This window comes from Prionailurus viverrinus, chromosome D4 (assembly GCF_022837055.1).
Source record: "Prionailurus viverrinus isolate Anna chromosome D4, UM_Priviv_1.0, whole genome shotgun sequence".
Taxonomy (NCBI): Eukaryota; Metazoa; Chordata; class Mammalia; order Carnivora; family Felidae; genus Prionailurus; species Prionailurus viverrinus.
Window position 1 is genome coordinate 25,775,746 of NC_062573.1, and position 22,859 is coordinate 25,798,604.

At 39.1% G+C, this 22,859-nt stretch overlaps 1 protein-coding gene across 5 annotated transcripts in view; it reads right to left on the minus strand.

Moving 5' to 3' along the window:
* Positions 1-18,658, minus strand: part of STX17 (syntaxin 17) — a 65,761-nt gene extending 47,103 nt beyond the window's left edge. Inside the window, exons 1-2 of one of the 5 annotated variants that reach the window (XM_047829971.1) lie at positions 18,614-18,658; positions 9,916-10,101 (exon numbers count right to left, since the gene is read on the minus strand). In XM_047829971.1, the coding sequence (XP_047685927.1) occupies positions 9,916-10,038 (123 nt within the window). In that variant the 5' untranslated portion in view covers positions 10,039-10,101; positions 18,614-18,658. Of the gene's footprint in view, positions 1-9,915; positions 10,102-18,115; positions 18,259-18,509; positions 18,530-18,613 lie in introns of those variants that run through there. The other 4 variants (XM_047829974.1, XM_047829975.1, XM_047829970.1 and 1 more) reach the window with 4 other exon arrangements.
* Between the last annotated feature and the right edge of the window lie 4,201 nt (positions 18,659-22,859).

Consider the following 22,859-nt stretch of genomic DNA (forward strand, 5'->3'; position numbering starts at 1 on the left):
AAAATTCACCCTGGAAGAAAGAATATTTTAATCCTTCATGATAAAGCTTCAAAGAATGACTCAAAAGGGTCAAACTTCCCCCCAAATAACTGTGTCTCACACATCTTAAAGCTCAAAAATACTTGAAGTTTCAAATGTTCAGTATCCAACAAGGTAAAGTTCATCATGTCCAGCATCCAGTAAACAATTACCATGCATACAAAAGAGCAAGAAAAATGAATCAATAGAAACAGACTCATATGATAGAGATAATGAAATTAATAGACAAGGATATTAGAAATTATGATATTAGATAAATGAATAAAGATGTGGTATATATACAGTGGAATATTACTCAGCCATAAAAATAAAATCTTGCCAGTAGCAATGACATGGATGGATCTAGAGGATATAATACCAAGTGAAATAAGTCAGAGAAAGACATACACCATATGATGTCACTAATATGTGGAATTTAAGAAACGAAACAAACAAAGAAAAACAGAGACAAAAAAAATCTTAAATATGGAGAACAAACTGGTGGTTTCCAGAGGATGGGTGAAATAGGTGAAGAGGATTAAGAGTATATTTACTGGGATGAACACCGAGTAATGTATAGAATTGTTGAATCATTATTTTGTACAACTGAAACTAATGTAACACTGGAGATTAATCATACTTGAATTAAAAAAAAAAAAATGACAGGGCACCTTGGTGGCTCAGTCGGTTAAGAGTCAGACTCGATTTCAGTTCAGGTCATGATCTCATGATTCATGAGACTGAGCCCCACATTGGGCTCTGCACTGAAGCATGGAGACTGCTTGGGATTCTCTCTCTCCCTCTCTCTCTGCCCCTACCCTGTGTGCACATGCTCAATCTCTTTCTGTCTCTCAAAATAAATAAATGAATATTTAAAACAAAAGAATGACTAGTTGTGTGAGGTTTGTAAACTTGGGCAAATCAGTAACTTGGACCTCAGTTCACTATTCTATAAAAAGAGCAGGTTGAATTAAGTCATCACTAAATTTATTTCAGTTTTAAAATTTTATAGTTTTAGGGTTTATCTGTTCATATATATGAGATATTCATGACCATGTAAAAAATTCATTATAATAATACTTTATGAGTAGAGAGAGGGGAAACTGAGAGAAAGCAACGTTGCTTCCAGGGCCAAAAGAAAAATGTGGGCTTAGGCTGTAGAATACTTTCACACCAGAGGAAACCCTTGTAACAGTCCAGGTGGTTATCATTACCTTTTCTCTCTAAGCCTACTCCCATTTTTTGGCTAATATTTTCCACCCACTATTTCATGAAACACTTCCATGGTGCAAGGCATTGGGTTTCTAGGACAAAACAGCAAAAACTTCTTACATTATTCCCTCAAGCCTTTACTAAAACACATATCCAGTAGGCAATGCATTAAGATATTTACCATGAATAACAGGCAATTAAAGTAACTGCAGAAACAGACTCATAAATACAGAGAACAAACTGGTGGTTGCCAGAGGAGAGGGGGTAGGGTAAGGGGCAAAACAGGTGAAGAGGATTAAGAGGTACAAACTCCCAGTTATAAAATAAATAAGTCATAGGGATGAAAAGTACAGCATACGGAATATAGTTAATAATACTGTAATAGTATTATAATAACATTGTATGGTAACATTGTATGGTGGCTACACTTAGGGTGAGTGTTGAGTAACATACAAAACTGTTGAATCAATATGTAGCATACCTGAAACTAATATAACATTGTATGTCAATTACACTGCAATAAAAATTTTAATGTTTTTAACTAATACAAATAAGTAACTACAAAAAAAGTTATGTAGTTCCTGTGTTCAAGAAAGAAGAAAATATGAGCACACTAAGACATGAAAGATATTTTTAAAAATTTAATTCCTAGAGTTAAAAAAGTCATCTGAAATGAAAAATGCAGTGGATGGGATTAATAGCAGATAAGACAATGCAAAGAAAAGAATAGCAATAGAAACAATCCAAAATAAAGCACAGGAAGAAAAAAGATGGACAATAAATGAACAGGGCATCAGCAGGTCTTGGGCCAACTGAAAGCATCATAGTATATATGTAATTGCACTCCCAAAAGAAAAGAGAGACGGCAGAAAAAATATTTGAAAAATGAATAACCAAAGCTTTTCAAAACTTGATAAAAACTATAAATCCGTAAGATCTGAGAAACTCCAGAAATGCCAGAAATATGAAAAATGAAGAAAACTATAATACACATGACAATAAAATTTCTTAAAATAAATGATAGAAAAGTCATAAAAGCAGCCACAGACAAAAGGCACATAAAGTACAAATGAACAAAGACAAGAATGACAGAAAACTTCTTTTGAGAAACAATGCAAGCCAGAAAACAACGGAGCAACATCTTGAAAACAATCTAAAACGTAACGTGGAATTCTATACCCAGAGAAATATTTTTTTTAATGAAAGCAAAATAGGGGCACCTGGGTGGCTCAGTTGGTTGAGCATCCAACTTTGGCTGAGGTCATGATCTCACATTTCATGAGTTTGAGCCCAGCATGGGGCTCTGTGCTGACAGCTGTCTGTCTGTCTGTCTCTCTCTCTCTGCCCCTCCCCCACTCACGCTCTGTCTCTCTCTCTCAAAAACAAAGGGAAAAGAAAAGAAAAGAAAGGAAAATAAAGACCTTTTTTCCAACATAAAAAAATTGACAGTGTTCATCACTAGCAGACCTGTACTGCAATAAAAAGGAAGTCCTTCAGGCTGATGGAAAAATGATACGAGAGAGAAACCTGGCTCTACACAAAGTAATGAGCACTGAAAATGGTAAATATAAAACATTTTTTCTTATGTCTAAAATCTCTTTGGAAGGTAACTGTTTAAAACAAAAATAACAGGGGCGCCTGGGTGGCGCAGTCGGTTAAGCGTCCGACTTCAGCCAGGTCACGATCTCGCGGTCTGTGAGTTCGAGCCCCGCGTCGGGCTCTGGGCTGATGGCTCGGAGCCTGGAGCCTGTTTCCGATTCTGTGTCTCCCTCTCTCTCTGCCCCTCCCCCGTTCATGCTCTGTCTCTCTCTGTCCCAAAAATAAATAAACGTTGAAAAAAAAAATTAAAAAAAAAAAATAAATAAAACAAAAATAACAATGTATTGTGGGGCTAATAATATACACAGAAGCAAAATATATGACAATAATACTATAAAGATCATGAGACAGGAAATAGAAGTATATTGTTATGAGGTTCTTATAATATACATGAAGTGATTTATATATATATGTGTATATATACACACACATATATAATTATTTGAAGGTAGACTGTGAAAAGTTAAAGATGGATACTTTGAATTATAAAACAAGCACTAAAACCCAGAAATAAAAACAAAGAGGGATAACTAATAAGCTAACAAAAGAGAAAAATGGAATTTCTAAAAAAACATGCAATTAATCCAAAAGGGAGTAAAAGAAGAAAAAGGGGACAAAGAACAGATGGGGCAAACATACAAAAATAGCAAGATGGTAGATGTAAAGACAACCATTTGACAAATGTCTATTCATTATAAAAACTCACCAAACTAAAAATAGAAGTTAATGTCCTCAACCTGATAGAGGCATCTACGTAAACGCTACAGTTAATATCATGCTTAGTGGTAAAAGGCCATTCCTTAATACTGGGAACAAAATAAGGAGGTCTGATCTTGCCACTCCTATTCAGCATCACACCAAGAGGCCCTAGCCAGTGCAGGAAGGAAGGACACAGTCGGAGAAAGAAGAAATAAAATAGTTTGTCTTCACAGGTGACATAATTGTCAACACAGAAAATATCAAACACTGTAACAGAAATGCTGCATAATATTAGCAGACAGCCCAATGATCGAAAGCCATAAACTGAATATTACTCATGTAATGAAGATAAATAATGATACCTACCCCATAGTGAAAAATAATTCATTGTGCCTACAAAATATCAAAAATAACACCCCCCAAAACAAAGCACAAAGCCTACCTCCCAGGAGTGTGAATCTCCTAATGCATTATTACCATTTGCTCACGTGTCAAGCAAGCTGTAGAAGAGATTAGTGTCTTAGGTGGAGGTTGAACTAAATGACCTTATCTCTTATAACAATAAAATTCTTTAAAAATTTTTTTTAATGTTTATTTATTTTTGAGGGAGGCAGAGACAGAGTGCAAGCAGGGGAGGGGCAGAGAGAGAGAGAGAGAGAGAGAGAGAGAGAGAGACAATCCGAAAACAGGCTCCAGGCTCTGAGTTGTCAGTACAGGGCCTGACACGGGGCTAGAGCCCACGAACCATGAGATCGTGACCTGAGCTGAAGTCAGATGCTTAACCAACTGAGCAACCCAGGCAACCCAGTAAAATTCTAAGAAAAATAAGGAGTAAGATAGTTCGGATTTCCTATTACTCGCTGCAAGCTATACCTAACTTATATTACATTATTAAAATCTATCATTGCAAATTTTTGGAGAAGCGGAAAAAGCTAAAGTGATTTAGTATGTGTGAAAAAAAATTACAAGAAGTAAATCCTTTAAAATTTAGTTGTGAGAACTACTGACAAGCGTTTTTGAACTGTGCTGTTTTTACAAAACATTGTTGTCCATCTACACAGCAGCACTAGAGAGACCAGTGAGAGCAATGCTGTAACTTGAAGCAATTAGGATGTGTTTGGTTGCAAATAACAGAAAACTCAAAAATCTTAAATTGCTTTAATAAGGACATTTATTATCTCCCCTCAGAAGCAGCCTAGAAGGTAGTTTAGTTCAGAAGCTTACAAGCTCACCAACTGCCTAAGTTCTATCTTTCTTCTTTACCACTCTCAATAGAAAGTTTTTGTCCTCAGATTTGTCCCCTACTAGCTATTGTTCCAGATACAACAAGAAGACACAAGGCCAGGAGAAGCAGAACTGTTTCCTCTCATGTGTATCTTTCTACCAGTAGGAAAATCTTTTCCAGAAGTTTCCATATCCCAAACAGGCTTTCCCTCCAGTCTCATTAGCCACAACTCTAGGATACAGTTGCTATTCACACACTGACAAGAATGTAATTACTACCATTAGAAACATTATTCACCACCTGTGCTGAAGATTTCCTACTCTGAAGCACAGGAAGACAGACTGAATCAAGGTTCTGTCAGGAAGAAAAAAATGGGGCAGGGGGTGGGGGGTGGGGGTGAGATTAAAAGACTGAAATAAACATTCTCAGATTAAAAAGAGAAATGGAAAACTTTTGGTTGTAATCACAGGTTTAAAAACAAATCAAAACAAATCAGTAAATAACAAATCAATGAGACTGATAACGTTTGATTTTGCACCATGTAGTCTGTGCTTCATACTGCCAGAACAGTTCATACCACTCATTTTCACAATTATGTCACCTATTATTCTCTGAATATTTCCTATTTTCTTAACTGCACTGTAAACTTCTTCAGGATTAGAAAACTAATTTTTTATGAACTTTTCAGAGCTACCAATAAAAGAAATAGCAAACAGGGGCGCTTGGGTGGCTCAGTCGGTTGAGCGTCTGACTTTGGCTCACGTCATGATCTCACATTTCGTGGGTTCGAGCCCCACATCAGGCTCTGTGCTGACCGCTTGCTCAGGGCCTGGAGCCTGCTTCATATTCTGTGTCTCCTTCTCTATCTGCCCCTCCCCCGCTCACGCTTTGTCTCACTCTGTTTCTCAAAAATAAAAAAATGTAAAAAAAATTAAAAAAAAAAAAGAAATAGCAAACACCAACACTTATGAAAACCTAACATATATTTATTTCTTGCAATTAATTTTTCCTCCTCATTAAACCTGGAAGATTGAACACAAGCATGTATCTCTGCTCTTTTCTAAAACGCAACTAAAATGACAATAAAGGACTTTAAAAGGTATACATTCATAAGAATAATGAGAATATAACAGAAGATATCAGTGGACATGAAATTTTAACCAAATTTGAGAAAATCGAAAGATTACAGACATGTTGCAGACTCAGAAGACCCGAGAAAGCCGAAACATGAGGCTGCAGAAGGGGTGAATGGTGTGGGAGAGGCAGTGAGTGACAAGCCAACGGGCACATCACTACTACCGAAAGGCTCGGTAACCAGACGTACCAGCTACCGGGCAGCCAGGAGGATGTATACGGTAGGGCAGAAGGATTGGTTCAAAGCTTAGGGAAGGAACAGGCAGTCTATCTACCACATGCCCTCTCCGCAGGCCCAAGTGACTACACTGCCCTGGTCACCACAGAAGACAACATTCCACAAGAGTGTCTGGTAGTTCCCCATGAAAACTGATCTTTCACTCGCTCCCCCTCCAAGTTACAAGACCTTTCCTACTCCCTGCTACACTCACAAATACCTTCTGATTAGCACTCTTAAATATCAACAGCTGGCCAAGGAAAGCAAAGTCCATAATATTGCAGGCTGACACAGAAAAGAAAGGGAGAGAGTGAGTGAGTTGTGGAGGAGATAAGAATTAAGTTTAAAAAGAAGAAAGAACAAAGAAACTCAGGAAAAACAGACAAAGAGGCAGATAAAACTTAAATAATAATACTACCCCATGGATGATACTGCAACCATGAAACAAGAACAGGAGGATTCTCTTTAAAAGAAAAAAAGAGAGAACTGACAGAAAAAAGAACACAATTAGCAACAATACGATTCTCTTTATTTCATCTTAGCTGGAACGTAATAGCTGATGTGATAGCTGAAGCTGGAGCTGCCATTTTACATGCAAGATAGAAACCAGCTGAGGATCCGAGAGCAAGATAAGAAGAGCCAGAGTCTTTAATGACCGCTGAGCTGCCACTGCAGCCCTGGAGTGCTCCCTAACTGTGAGAGGTTCAAAATAAAAGCAAAAACGAAAAACGCCTATCTGATATGATACGCTACTTGGGGCTTTTCTGCCACTTGTGCTTTAACCATATACTAACATAGTACGTGCTACGCAGTAAGTTTCCTCCCAACCCTGCAACCTGAAACAAAGAAAATTATGTTCCAAGCATATAATCATGTTGTTTCTATCCGCTGTGCTTAGGTCTATCTTACGTTAGCCAAGAAAGCTGGATGCTAACACTTTGATTTCAGCATCACAATCTAATCACATCTACCACGTGCAATACAGTGTAGTGCTGAAGGACCCGTGGCAGGGCGTCACAGGTGCCCACGGCACACTGCACCCATTGTGTTCGGGTGTTGCAGCGTCACTCCACTAAGGCTGACCTTCAATTTCCCTTCAGTGTGACTTTCTTCTTTTAAATTCATACTGGATGACGGATGGCTAACATAATAAATATGTGATCTGTCTACACCGTTCCCCCAGGAAGAATATGCCTTTTTCAAAATAAGGCACTATCACACACCTGGAGCCCAAACCTAGCTCTTAACTCTTTTGTCCATGGTGAACATTGCAGCTTTTAAATATTTTTACGTTACCATAAACTATTAAAATATGCTATTCAATCATACACACACACACACAAGTCACTTTCATGCAAAACTAGAAATCCTAGAGACAGTATTATGATCAAGAATACAGAATAAAACACAGATCAGTAGGAGTTTGCTTAGCTGCAGATATCCCCTACACTGTGAATTATAATTATTCCAACATTGTCTAAAACTTTCACGTTAAGTAAAGATTTCACAAAATGCTAAAGTAAAAATGTTATGGTAGACAAAGAGGAATATACCTCTGGAATAATTTTCTTAGCAAGTCTGGCACAACTAATCAAACCGATAATAAATCCTTCCTATCCCTACCTCCCTTGTTCCCAGGGTTCTGGCTTTTCCATTGATGACTGACTGGGTGGTACATGTGGCTAGGACCTGAGGGAATGATGGCAGGCACTTTCATACAGAATAAGTATAAGAAAAGGGAAATGAAAGACACGCCGAACCTCAAAGGTAACATAAGACAACAGTCCACCTATTTCTGCCTTTCAGAATCAACTTATCTGCTAAATTCTTGTCGTCTTTGTAACTGAGCACTTTGATATGAGCTCAGGACTTTAAAACACACCTTATCAACCTCCCACCCAGGTATGATCAATCAAAAGTAAACAACCCTACTTCTATATTAATATAGTGCTAAAAGAATGAGCTCTCCTCAGGGCGCCTGGGTGGCTCAGTCGGTTAAGTGTTGGACTCTCGGTTTCTGCTCAGGTCATGACCTCACAGTTTCGTGGGTTCAAGCCCTGAATCAGGCTCTGTGCTGGCAGTGAGGAGCCTACTTGAGATTCTCTCTCTCTCTCTGTCTCTGCCCCTCCCCTGCTCATGCTGTCTCTCTCTCTCAAAATAAATATATAAACTTAAAAAAAAATTAAAAAGAAAAAAACAATGAGCCCTCCTCATTAATGAAAGCATGGAACCCTATAATTTGTTTTTGCTCATAACAAGAATAACCAGTTTACCAGAAAACTCCTCCACCCTAAAAAGTCACAGTACTTACTGTTTACAGATAAAGAAATTAAAAGATGACAAAATACTAATCTTGAATTCTAGATAGCTTCATATTTGCATTGAAATTTCCATCTTAATATTCTTGGCACTTACTGTCTATACTTTTTAAAAAGATTTAAATACTAGGAAGACAGATGGTATCTATTGGGGAAAAAAACTGACACTCTTCTTAGTTGTATAATGTGCTCAGGTGAGGGTGATAAATATTGTTTACACTGAAAGGCTTAATGACCGCTTCCACACCACCCCCCACCACAAAAAATTAACAGAAAGTGACACAGCTTAAAATGCGTAGTGGGGGAGGGGCACCTGGGTGGCTCAGTCAGTTGAGCTACGGACTTCGGCTCAGGTCATCATTTCACAGTTGGTGAGTTGAAACCCCACACGGGGCTCTGTGCTGTCAGTGCAGGGCTCACTTCAGATCCTCTGTCCCCTTCTCTCTCTGCTCCTCCCCTGCTCTCTGTCTCTCAAAAAAAAAAAAAAAAACGTTCAAAAAAATAAATAAATAAGGGCACCTGGGTGGCTCAGTTGGTTAAGCATCCAACTTTGGCTCAGGTCATGATCTTGCGGTTCGTGGATTCCCGACTCATATCCGGCTATGTGCTGACAGCTCAGAGCCTGGAGCCTGCTTTGGATTCTGTGTCTCCCTCTCTCTCTGCCCCTCCCCCGCTCGTGCTCTGTCTGTCTCTCTCTCTCTCTCAAAAATAAACATTAGAAAACAAATTAAAAAGATAAGTTAAAAAATAAAAATTAAAAATAAAAAAATTTACACTGGGAGAGATCATTTTTAAGGAGCAAATCCCACTGACCTGTCCTATAGCAAATGAAACCACATAAACTGCCAAATCAATGCTCAGTACTCAGTAAACCTGATGCTCCCATGAATGCCACAACTATTCCACCAGACACTGACCTGTCCAGGTTCTATGCAACCTTCACCACAGTCCCTGAGACTAGTGCTTCCCTCTACCTATTTCCTAAACTGATCTCTAGGTGCTATTTCTTAATTTGGGGCTTTCCTCAATGGGAAGAAGTCAATTTGGGAAATTCCCTCATATCACACAATGATTTACCTCTTTATGTTACATGCACCTAAAGAGGATAGGAGTTACTGATAGACCCCAAAGTTCAAAAAACTTGCCATGAGGCAAATGAAATTAAGGCAGGCCCCTTAGCCAAAGTTCACTGCCTTTACATTATGGTACACTGTCAAACACTTTGTTGTATGTTAATTATTAACTACTTAATATGTCAGCATGTACAACTTAAAAGGCATAGTTTCTATTCTAATATTCCTCCCTAAAAAATGAAGAATATGAGAGGTATATTTGTAAAACAAAACCCAGATAAAAAAATGAATATTGCTAAATCAATAGGAGATGGATATTTTAGCAAAGCCTCTTATCTAATATTCTAAATTTAGCTGAAATGCACAAGTATAAATCAGAATATGTAACTGTTTCTTGTGGCAGAAAATGAAAAAACTCACCTTTTCAATATTTATCTGGTGTTTTCTTAGCCTCTCCAGGTCTGTTGGGATTACTATCTTAATGAATTTCTGGATAGCTGGTTCAAGACGGCGTAATTTCACTTTTTCTTCATCTTCAGACATTCTAGAAAAATGTTATGTCACTTCTACTTGCAGCAACTGTCTTCCCCACTCACATGGAAAAACCTAAAAGGGAAATATTTAAGAATGTTTTTAATCAGTTTCTATTATTTTCAAAAGCCAACAACGAGGTAATTTTATGATTTATTCTAAATATATATTCAACTTAGTTCTGAACTTGAATGACTTGTTTTTTCTTGAAGAAATCTTTTATTTTAGGGGCACCTGGGTAGCTCAGTTGGTTCAGCGACCAACTCTTGATTTCAATTCAAGTCATAATGTCACAGTTCATGAGATCAAGCCCCGCACTGGGCTGTGCGATGACAGCATAGAGCCTGCTTGGGATTCTTGCTCTGCGTCTCTCTCTGCCCCTCCCCTGCTCATGCTCTCTCTCTCTCTCTTCAAAATAAGTAAACTTAAAAAAATTTTTATTTTGAAACTCTTTTCTCTCCACAAAAGTAATGTATATTCACTTTAAGAGAATATGAAAAAGAAAAAAGAAAATACAAAAAAGAGAATAAAGTAAAATCAATCAGGGGCGCCTGGGTGGCTCAGTTAAGCATCCGACTTTAGCTCAGGTCATGATCTTGCAGTTCATGGGTTCAAGCCCATGTCGGGCTCTGTGCTGACAACTCAGAGCCTGGAGCCTGCCTCAGATTCTGTGTCTCCCTCTCTCTGCCCTTCCCCTGCTCATGCTCTGTCTCTCAAAAATACATAAAGATTTTTTAAAATTTTTAAATAAAATAAAATCAATCATCTCCTCACCCATAGTTAACTAAGCTTTCCATTTTCTTTCTCCCGTTCTTACCATTTTTTTATTTTTTTAATGTTTTTATTTATTTTTGAGACAGAGAGACAGAGCATGAGCAGGGGAGGGGCAGAGAGAGAGGGAGACACAGAATCTGAAGCAGGCTCCAGGCTCCGAGCTATCAGCACAGAGCCCAATGTGGGGCTCAAACTCACGGAGTGTGAGATCGTGACCTGAGCCGAGGTCGGACGCTGAACCGACTGAGCCACCCAGGTGCCCCTCTTTCCATTTTGATGTCTGGTTTTTTCCATATAAGAATGTATATGCTTAAATACCTTTTTTTAAAAAAAAGCTATGAATTTACTGCCAAGTTTTCATTTCCCAGTATATCTTGCACAAGACTAACCTTTTTAAAAAAAGATGTCAAATGGAAAAATTAGAAAAAAATTCATAACATTTCTGCTTGTATCAAACTTCATTTCTTTTTTTAAAAAAATGTTTGTTTATTTACTTATTCTAAGAGAGAGAGAGGGGCCAAAATCAAGAGTCATGACCTAGGCCAAAATCAAGAGTCAGCCTTAACCAACTGAGCCACCCAGGGGCCCCCAAACTCCATTTCTAACCTCATCATAATGTAACTATGTAATTACATACTTTAAATATAACATCATATGCAATTCTTTTTCATTGAAGTCCTTTAAACTGCCTCTTCCCTTTCTTACAATGTAGACAATGATGAGCATTGCCTACAACCAATACAAATAACCAGTAACAGAGCTGGAATAAGAAAGAATTCCTGAGAGTACTATCAAATGTTCTTTCTAATTCACCAGTAGTCTTCTACCAGTGTTGCAGAATGTCAAAGGGTATACTTTTGGCCCCAGGATAGGTGAGGGCAGAGGCTGGCAAGTGAGCAGGCTCCAGGATCCCATGCCTGCTTCAACTGGAGAAAATTTACTTATATATATTTCATAAATTTGATCTTATTAGATTTTACATCAGTAAAGGACTCCACAGCTTAACTAAACTTGAGAACCACTGTTGTGCAACCTTGCTTTCATGCCATCTCATTAGCCCACAACCTCTCCTATATTTAAAAAAATTTTAAGCTATGTTAATCCCAATGGGTTAAGGTGTCTTAAACCAGGGTCCATTATGGACAGAGGTTCCCAAATATACTTTATGGAGTCCCTGAATCTTTATGAATAATTATTAATGTATTTTTTAGTTATTTCAGAGGACAGAGTCCATTGTTTTATGATATTAAAAAAAGAGATCACTCCAGAAGCATTAAGAACTATAAATAATGTTGTTTCTCTCCTTTCCTTCATAGTTGAAAATCCTGAAGTGTTGGTTATATAGACTATCTCATCGACTTAGTAACTTGGTTTTTACGTCTAAGCTTGAAAGCAAAAAAAGGAAAATCTCCACACATCAAAAATAAAGAGAGTTCAACAGCTACAGTAGTTAAGTGGGAATTGGAGATATACGGATAAGTTCATTGCCAAAAGAGTCCACAGAGCCAACAGGAAAATTCATAGCTACGGGACTAGACATAATAATCTAAAAAGGAAATTAAAGGGCATCTGGGTGGCTCAGTCAGTTAAGTAGCCCACTCCTGATTTCAGCTGAGGTCATGATCTCACAGTTCAAGAGTTTGAACCCCTCATCGGGCTCTGCATTCACTGCACAAAGCCTGCTTTGGATACTCTGTCTCCCTCTTTCTGTCCCGCCCCCGCTCTCTTGCTCTCTTTCTCAAAATAAACATTAAAAAAATTTTTAAAGAAAATTAAAATAGGTACAGTTAAAAATATTCAAAGATACAAAGGAAGGAATAAAATATTTTTACAAGTTAGGTAATACTATGAGATCATATCAGGCTAACCTGAAAAACCAAGTACAAATTTGAAAAATAAAAACCTAAAATTAGGTTAAATAGTAAACTATGTAGCTGAAGAGAGAATTATTGATTGGAAGATATCAGTCAGAGGAATAAAAAGATGGAAAACATAAAAGATAAAATGAGAAGCTCAGTAACAAATAGGAGTCCCATAAAGGAAAAATAAAGAAAGTGGTGAAAATATTATTCAAAGCGAATACGCTGAAAGAAAACAAAAAGAGAGAATATGTTGAGAATTAAGATGCAAGACCTCAAACTGAAAATGTACATAAGCCCCAAGAAGCATAAATTTAAAAAAAAAAAATTTTTTTGCCCCTTCCTCGCTCTCTCACTCTCTCAAAATAAAAAAATATTTTGGGGCGCCTGGGTGGCGCAGTCGGTTAAGCGTCCGACTTCAGCCAGGTCGCGATCTCACGGTCCGTGAGTTCGAGCCCCGCGTCAGGCTCTGGGCTGATGGCTCAGAGGCTGGAGCCTGTTTCCGATTCTGTGTCTCCCTCTCTCTCTGCCCCTCCCCCGTTCATGCTCTGTCTCTCTCTGTCCCAAAAATAAATAAACGTTGAAAAAAAAATTAAAAAAAAAAAATAAAAAAATATTTTTTTTTTTTAAAAAGAACTACTAAAAGGCACACTTTAATAATAAACCCACAGGAGATGAATGGTGAGGAGCTATGATTATAATAAAGTATACTGTTACTGGGTGGATAAATGAATGAATGAAAGAAAAAAGGATTTATTTTGAATAATAAAAATCTTTGCATGTAAATTATTATTTTTCTATAATGCATCTTTTATAGAAGCATAGTGTTACATTACATAGATGCTCCATAATTTAATCATCTGTTGCTGGCTATTTAGGTTGTTCCAATTTTCCACTATTGTAAACTACACTACAGCATAAGTACCCTTCTTACACATAAATCCATACTACCATCTGTGATGGTTCTTCAAAATAACTAGAAATAGAATATGTGCACAAATTTTTTTTAAGTTTTGATACCACATGTCCCAAAGGTTGTGCCTATTTACATTCCCATTAGCAACATATCAAAATGCCCATTTATCCATATTCCCACCAATACATGGTATGGTTCTCCTTAGACATTCAAAAATGGTAGGATTCATTTATTAGCCATTTGCACTCTTATGAATTGCCTACTAGTGCTATGTATCTATTTTACTACAGGGATGTCTTTTTCTTATTATATTTAACATATAATAGACTCATAAATTATCAATTATTTGTCTCACAATGTTCCCAGTTTATCACATTGCTTGTGTTTTTTTCTACCATGCAGATTATATACAATAGGAAGAAATCTTTACATCTACCACCATTCCTATTTTCTTACCATACCTGATACTCAATATACGCTGATGGAATAAAATATTTTTTCACATGTCTCTTCTTCACCATTTCTAGTTCCATCACTCCAACAATGCAATATGCATAGCACCTTACAAGTGTCTTAATTGGCCTGCCTTTAGACTCTTTCCCCTCTTCCAGGTTTTTCCTCAGACTACCACCAATTAATAGAACTCAAACACCAACTGCAACATGCTACTCCTCTGAACAAAAACTTCCAAGAGTTCCCTATTATTTGAACAAAAAAATACAATGTTCATAAGTAGATAAACCCAATCTAAGTATTATCACCCAACCTCTACTTTTGGCATTGCAGTGATGCTCCCTCTGTCTAGATGTTCTTTTATATTCCACCTGCCTCTAAAATTTATGTATCATTTGATACACAACTCTAATGTTTCTGCTTTCCCTTCCACTAACCAGCTTATGGTGTACATAACAACCCTAATTATTAAATATTTGACTTGTTGGCACTGTTCCCCGATGCTATGATGATTTTTTTTTCAGTTCCAAAAGTGATATTTCCAGGTTAGAGTTGTGCATGATTCTACCCTCAGCTTTCTGTGTCCAAGGAAAATCTGGTGCCTCATTAAAGCCATCTATCAGGGAAGACATTCTGCCCCAAGAACCTCCCGAGAGACTTTTCTAACTCTTGGTCTCCCTCTGGCCAGTCTTTTTTCCTTCTCGCCACCATTTCCATTTTTATAAAATTATAATAAAATGCTTATATAACACTAAAATGAGAATACAGTATGAACTTGGTTTGCAAGCATAATGCATTCCAGAAACATGCTTGGAGTCCAAAGCACTCCTATCAAAGCAAATTTCAAGAAACATTGGCTCAGTTGTGATCATGTGACATTCAGCACCATGTAGAAGTACTACTCCTATGGCAAAACACCAATCATTTATCAAGTCAACATTTGTTAGAAATGTTTGCTCATCTTGCAAAACACTCGTAGACCAAGTTACTCGCAATCCAAGGTTTTACTGTATAACATTCAAATAATTGCATAAATCATGATGTTATTAAAACAGAAAGTTGTCCAGCAGTGGCTCCAATCATAAAATAGCTCAAATAATCTTTGTAAGCTGTTAAAGGAAGGTCTTCATCCAATATACAAAACGTGGGTTTATTTATTTTTTATTTTTATTTTATCTCTACGCTCAACGTGGGGCTCAAACTCACAACCCCGAGATCAAGAGTCACAGGCTCTACCAACTAAGCCAGCCAGGTACCCCCAAAATGTGGTTTTAAAATATAATTGAATAATAGGTAAAAGTGTATTTCAACATTTCTTGATGATCTCACAGTTCATGAGTTCAAGTCCCACATCTGGCTCTCTGCTGTCAGCACAGAGCCCACTTGGCACCCTCGGTACCTCCCTTCTCCCTGCCCCTCCCCGGCTTGCGCTCTCTCTCTCTCTCTCTCAAAAGTAAACACGTGGGATATTTGGGTGGCTCAGTTAGTTGGGTGTCTGACTTTGGCTCAGGTCATGATCTTGCGATTCTGTGGGTTCAGCCCCACATCAGGCTCTCTCCTGTCAACATGGAGCCCACTTCAGATCCTCTGTCTCCCTCTCTGCCCTTCCCTTGATCATACATGGCTCTCTCTCTCTCTCTCTCTCTCTCAAAAATAAACAAACAATAAAATAAACACTAAAAATACATTTAAAAAATTGGAACGTATTTCCAATATAATTAAGCCACAAAAATAAAAAATACATTTACATTAACATCACAACTGTGTAAAATATGCCTATAAAAGAGACAAAACACACAAAAATGCCTAACCTCCTAAACTTCTGTACAGTTGATTTCCTTGTAACATTTTTTAAAAAATGTAATGAAATATTTGGGGTGATAGAATTGTTCTGTATCATGAAGGTGGTGGTAGATATATAATTACATGCATTTGTCAAAGTTCACAGAACTATACACTACAAAGAATGAAACTCTGAAAATTAAAAAAAGAACACAAAATGTGGAGGAACACAAAATGGAACACATGCTATAAAAAAACAAAACTATTACCAACGAATAGCATAACCACAATGAAAGAAGTGGGGGAAGAAAATAATCTAGGTAACTGGACAACAATTTTTTTAAAGTATTTATTTGTTTATTTGTTTATTTATTTATTTATTTATTTAAGACAGACAGAGAGAGAGAGAGAGAGAGAGAGAGAGAGAATATCCCAAGTAGGCTCTGTGCTGCCAGTGCAGAGCCTTACGCAGTGCTCGATCCCACAAACCATGAGATCATGACCTGAGCAGAAATCAAGAGTCGGATGCTTAACCAACTGAGCTACCCAGCTGCCCATGGAAAAATATATTTTAAGAGGATACTAAAAGGCTGAAGACAAAAAGAACTACACACAACTATACTGTATGCTAATCAGTAAATTTGTTTTTTTATAGGAGTATGAGTAAGAAATCCTGAAAATCCTTGATGTGTATACTAGGACTGAACAAAGAAGAGAATATTTTGTAGAAGATGAAAGACACATGTCTGTCAAAGAAAGAATAGGGGCGCCTGGGCAGCTCAGTTGGTTCAGCATCCGACTTCAGCTCAGGTCATGATCTCCCAGTTTGTGAGTTGAGTCGGGCTCTGTGCTGACAGCTCAGAGCCTGGATCCTGCTTCCTATTCTGTGTCTCCCTCTCTCTCTGCCCCTCCCCTGCTCATACTCTGTCTCTCTCTCTCTCTCTCTCAAAAATAAGTAAATATTTTTAAAAACGCTTTAAAATAATCACAGTAATAATCAATGAAGGCAACTTCCATCAATGGATGGTAAAGTCAGCAAGTGAAAAGTCTGAGGAGAAACAAGATACCTGCATAGTTTAGAAACTCTCCCATTACAAGGGAAAAGTAGTGAATTTACGTTAGAGAATCATAGCAGTCACCATCTTAACCAAGTGATCAATAATATCAAAAGCAGTGTCTCATAACATGAACCTCTCATATGAGGAACTGAGAAGTACATCCACTTCCGCGGCATCAACAAAAAATGCACAGCTGTAATCTAATCATAAGAATATATCAGACAAAATCCAATTGAGGGACACTCTACAAAATAACTGACCAGCATTTTTCAAAAGTATCAAGATGTGGAAATACAAGAAAAGACTAATGAGCCACTCCGATTAAAAGCAATGTGGGATCTTATACTGGATCCCAGAACAGAAACAAAGTCCATTAGTATAAAAAAATTATGAAATCTGAAAAAAAAAAAGTGGTAGTTTGGTTAATAGAATTGTACTAATGATAACTTTTAAAATTTTGATTACTGTACTATAATTATATAAGGTGTTAACATTTTTTTTAAAAAGCTGTAAATAACTTTTTTTTTTATTAAAAAAAAATTTTTTTTTGAGACAGCACAAGCGGGGTAGGTGCAGAGAGGTGGGGTGGGGGTAGAGGGACAAAGGATCCTAAGCTGGCTCTGTGCTAACAGCAGAGAGCCCCATGCGAGGGCTCGAACTCGCTAACCCTGAGACCACGACCTGAGGCTCAACTGACTGAGCCACCCAGGCGCCCTGAAAACTCTATTCTTTTGAAACTTCTCTGTAATTGTAAAATTATTTCAAAATAAATAGACTTCTTAAAAAATGTATTAACTGATGTTTCACATGGGCCAACTGACATTTATAAGTCAAGAGCTGCCCTAATACTGGTGGAGGCGGGGGTGCCAGGTGCTCTGCAACCGATCCTTGGGTGCTCACAACTATTATTACCTGCGTACCCTTAACACTCAGGTTTCCCGTGAGGAAAGAGTACTGGGAGGTTCACTAAATTACTTAAGAGGTTATTTAAAAGTGAAACAGCCCCAATTATCAAAAAAAACTCCAAAACTGCCGGCAACCTTCCGCCCCCCAAAAGCGATGAACACCGTCCTAGAGATCCCACAGGTCTTCCCACTGGTGGCCCCGAATGTTCTCAGGCACGTCCCCCCCCCCGAGACGGGGCACTGACTTGGGAAAGAAAAGTCATGGCCCCAAGTCCTCCCATATGGTCTCTTCTCTAAGCCCTCTGATTCTGAATTTATAAAGGAGGGAGTGAGATGCGGGACCTTCCAGAACCACCTTCCGATGTGGCTGACAGGAGGCTCCGATTTCTGGCTCCCCAGTCCTCTCCTCATTGCCCCCGAGCCTGGAGTCGCCTCTCGCTCGCTGTGTCGCCCCCGGCACCCCTGGGCCACAAACACCAGACGCCGCCACCTGGGAACGGATGCACGAGCGGTCTCGGGACCAAGGCGCCGGCGACCCTGCGACCCGGACGACCTAGGGCCCACACTGCGTCACGGGCAGATCAGGCGCAGGAAACTTTCCCACCCCGCGACCCCGGGAGGCCGCCAAGCTCGCCCTGTCGGCCGCCTCCCAACACCCGCTTCGAAGAGAGCTTCCAAAAACGAAACCGCCACTTCGTGGAGCCAGGAGGACCCCCAAAGCGCTCGCACTCCGGACCTGATGCCGGGCTTCCCACCCGGCGCCTCTCGCGCGCGCGCGGGTTCAGCGCCCAGCCGGTCAGGGCCTGACGCCCCCGAAGCAGCCTCCCGCAAACCCCTTACCTCCCGCCGGGGCGCTCGAGGCCGGTTGGTGTGCACGGCGCAGGCGCGGGCGCGACGGGGCGGGGCGTCGTGGTGGGCTGGCTGGGCTGGGCCACGCCCCCTCCCGGCCCTTTTGGGCCCAGTGGGGCGTGGCAAGGTCTCTGTAGCTGCTCCCAGCCGCAGAATGATTTAAAAGAGTGGTCTTGGTTTACGTTGGGGGTTGTAACATTGGAGCCGGAACGAAAGAGACCCACAGCCGTTTTTTTAGGTCTCTGTTGTGTTATCAGTACGAGATAATTCACACTGCATAGCCTTCTACATTTTGCAAAGTTTTTCCGTCCATTTTCCTGTTTTAACACGGATTTTGGTGGGCTAGCCGTGTGTTCTAAGCTTTTTACACATGTAGAAACTGAAGCTCCTCCGAAAGGTTGTGCCTTCTCCCACTCATCCCCAAAACCCCTGTGAGGTGGACAGGACACGGTCTTAAAAAAACTGTAACAGGCACAGAAATTGAAGCTCAGACAAGTTGTGATTCCCGTCCCCCCCCCAAAGCTGGTGGCGATCCTTACCCCAATTTCACAGATATGACGCTGAGGTTAAAGAGTTTTGAGTGACTCAATTCCAGTTCAGCCAGTTAGTGGCAGAGCTGGGACGCCCAACTTCGTTTCCCAATTACCCTCTCAAGCTCTTCCAGTTACCAGCTGCTACCAATGACCACGCAGATGGCTGGCTTTGAAGCCTGTCCGGGTCACATGCTCTGACTTCCAGACCCCGCCTCTTTTATGTGTTTGTGAATGTTCAGATGACTTGTTTAGAATGTATCCGCTAATAATTTCCTTAGAAGACATAAGGATGTTCAAGCCACAGCTCAGGAAACTCAGGTCTTACCGTCTTCCAGAGGAGTGGGAGTAGAGGTAGAATTTGTAGACAAAGTAAGATTAGGGGCCAGTGAGAAAGCCTTGAACTAAACTAGAACAAAAAAAACTAAGCAATTTAGAGATTCTTTGTGGGTATAATGAATTCTGATGTTTGTTTGCTTTACTCTAGGAATGAAAGGCTTATAAAATTTTAATTCTAAGGAGAAATATTAAAGTATTAAGCAATGCCATGGGAAAATGTTTTTCCAGCAAGGGTCAATTAAACAAGATCTTTTGAAGTAAACGTTCAAAACAAAATAAGTCCTGAAAACCAACCTCAACCAGGGTAGGGAGATGTGGCATTCAAGGATTCTGTATTTGAAACTTATGGGTTATTTTATGTATGTTTGCTAGAACATAGGTGTGTCAAGGTAGCAGGATAAAGCTTTTTAATCTAACAGCCTGTTAGTTTGATTTATAATCTCTAAAAATTTAAACATACAGTGTGTGGAATTCTTTGTGTTCATTTAAAAGACTAAGAAAGTAATATATATTCACGATATGAACTAAGAAATCATTTTTTTAGTATCATAGAGCAAGTATATGGAGAACCTGAGAATCAGATTTGGGGCAACAATATAGACTTCTGAGGTTATCTTCCCAGCCCAGTCCTTTTCTGGGAACTGCCTCTCCACCCCACCCCCAGAGATCTACAAGCTGTCACTTATGAGCCTCTGGTAGCCATTTTGTACAAGCCTGAACCCATGCCCCTGACCATAGTGAATTGTTCTAGGAGCAGACATCTGACTCAAGCTGGAGCAGTAAGATACCTTTCCCAGGAATTTGGGTTTGGGACTAGGATTCTAGCCTCAGTCTGACTGGTCTCTAGAAAGGAGAAGATGCTCACAGCAGAGCTCCTGGTGGCTGTGTTTTTCACTCTATAGACTGGTGAATCAGAGGAAGCCATGATGCTCTTAGATACCATTTGTAATTGTGGAGAAATGAGTATAGGTATGTCCTAGTTCATGGTGTTAAAAAAAAAAAAAGTTTTTTTGCTTTTTGGTTTTTGTTTTTTTTTCTCAAACCATGAATTATTGAAACATCTATTGCAGTTTTGAATGCGTTCTATTTCTTTGTGCATTCTACATTCCAATATCATTTATGATACCAATGTCATTTGGAACTGAGACAAAGAAAGGTTAAAAATAAAATAATAGTAGTTACCTTTGGGATGGCATCAACTGGGAGAGGGCATAAAGTAGCTTTCTGAAGTACTGGAAATGTTCTATATATTGACACGGTGTGACTACATATGTGAAAATTCATCAAGCTGTACACCTAAGATCTATGTACTTTATGTAAGTTATCCCATAATAAAAAAGGAAAATAAAGAGCTAGCAAGTCTTGATATAAAACAAACAAAACCTCTTACTTAGTAAACAAGGAAATCTATACTTTCTTAATATTATTTCTATTACCTCTCTGAGATAGTGGTGAATTAGCAACAGTAATCTCTACCCTTGTTAAAGCCCTTCATCCCTTTGAAAATAAAATAAAAAGCCATGAAAGAGATAGAGAGGGGAGGGAGATGAAAGTGTCTAGATGTACAAAAAAGAAACAGAGTTTGGAGCACTTTCAAATCCCTTGTTCCAGATGACTTTACTTTCTGTTTTACTGTCACCTGCCACTCCTGGCCCCCCCCCCCCCCCCCCGCCACCATCACCAGTCTGTTCGCTAGTCTATAATGTGTATTATAGTTATGGAGACCTTGTATCAAACCAAAAGGAGTAAACTCTGCAGGCAAACAGTAACTCTGGAATTCATTAATCAACTATTCACCATTTAGAAATTTGATAATCATTTTACATGTAGAATATCTTAAATGCCCAGACATCTGCCTAGAAACTTCCCTACCCCACTTTTTGTTCTTTTTTTTAAATTTTTTTTCAATGTTTTTTATTTATTTTTGGGACAGAGAGAGACAGAGCATGAACGGGGGAGGGGCAGAGAGAGAGGGAGACACAGAATCGGAAACAGGCTCCAGGCTCCGAGCCATCAGCCCAGAGCCTGACGCGGGGCTCGAACTCACGGACCGCGAGATCGTGACCTGGCTGAAGTCGGATACTTAACCAACTGCGCCACCCAGGCACCCCAACTTTTTGTTCTTTTAAAATTACCTTAATTATTCTCAAAACTTGATGTGCCCAAGAATTATTGCATAAGGTAGTATTCATAAAACCATGCTTAATGGACCTTGTGGGCAATTTAAACAATTTTCAAGGGTAATTTTGACTCTAATTTTTGCTTTATTCACTGACTTTCATTCTTCATAGCCATACCCCTCTCTATCCAACTCACTCACCCTCCAAAGATGCAAATTTACATTTGCAATGAAAACTCAGTAAACATACTTAGCATTAGAATCATATTAAATGTTATTTAAACTTCAGCAATTTGCAAGGCACCTTGAATTTTATGGTACCTTACTTAATTATTATCATGAATGTCAGTTAATATCACATGGTAGATACACAGACAAGCAAATTGACACATATTCTGCATGGACCCAACCTTGCTTTCTGTCTCTCATTACTCCCCTTCACACATCCTGTGTTCTAACCAAATTAAACTCCTCGGTATTCTTCATCCCAGTCCTTTCCGCAGCCCTACACTGTGCCTTTCACCAGAGGTATTCTCCACCAATCGCCCCTCACTCTTTGCACATCCAAATCCAACTCATCTTTCCATGTTCATCCCAAATGTGACCCCTCTCAATATTTCTAGAATGTTTATTTTTATTTATTTTTTTATAAGACTACTTTTTTAAAAGTTTATTTATTTTAAGAGCGCGAGAGAGAAAGAACAGAGGAGGGACAGAGAGAAAGCGAGAGAGAGACAGAATCCCAAGTAGGCTCTGCACTGTCAGCACAGAGCCTGATGCAGGGCTTGATCTCACACATGACCTAAGCCAAAATCAAGAGTTGGACTGAGCCACCTAGGTGCCCCTAGAATTTTTAGATTTAATGCCTGCCTCCTCCAGATATCTACCTTATAATCTGATCCTTTTTTTTTTTTTTTGACACATCACTGTCTACCTTTTATTACAGTAATTTAGTATGTGTCTTGTTACCACCTCCAGTGGTACGAATAGAAACATTTCCTTATTGTGGCACAAATAGAAAATGGTATTTATAAAGCAAAAATAAGAAAGTTGCTCTTAGCCTCTGCCACTGGCCCAGCTGCAGTGGGAGCTGGGGAAGTTAATGCCTCTACACACCTAAAACGCATTTAAGCACAGGGGGTGAGAAGTTGTCTTGTACCATTCCATATTAGGACATAAGCTCCCTGATTCCACATTTGAGTGAAATCATTTGGTATTTGTCTTTCTCAGTCTGATTTATTTCACTTAG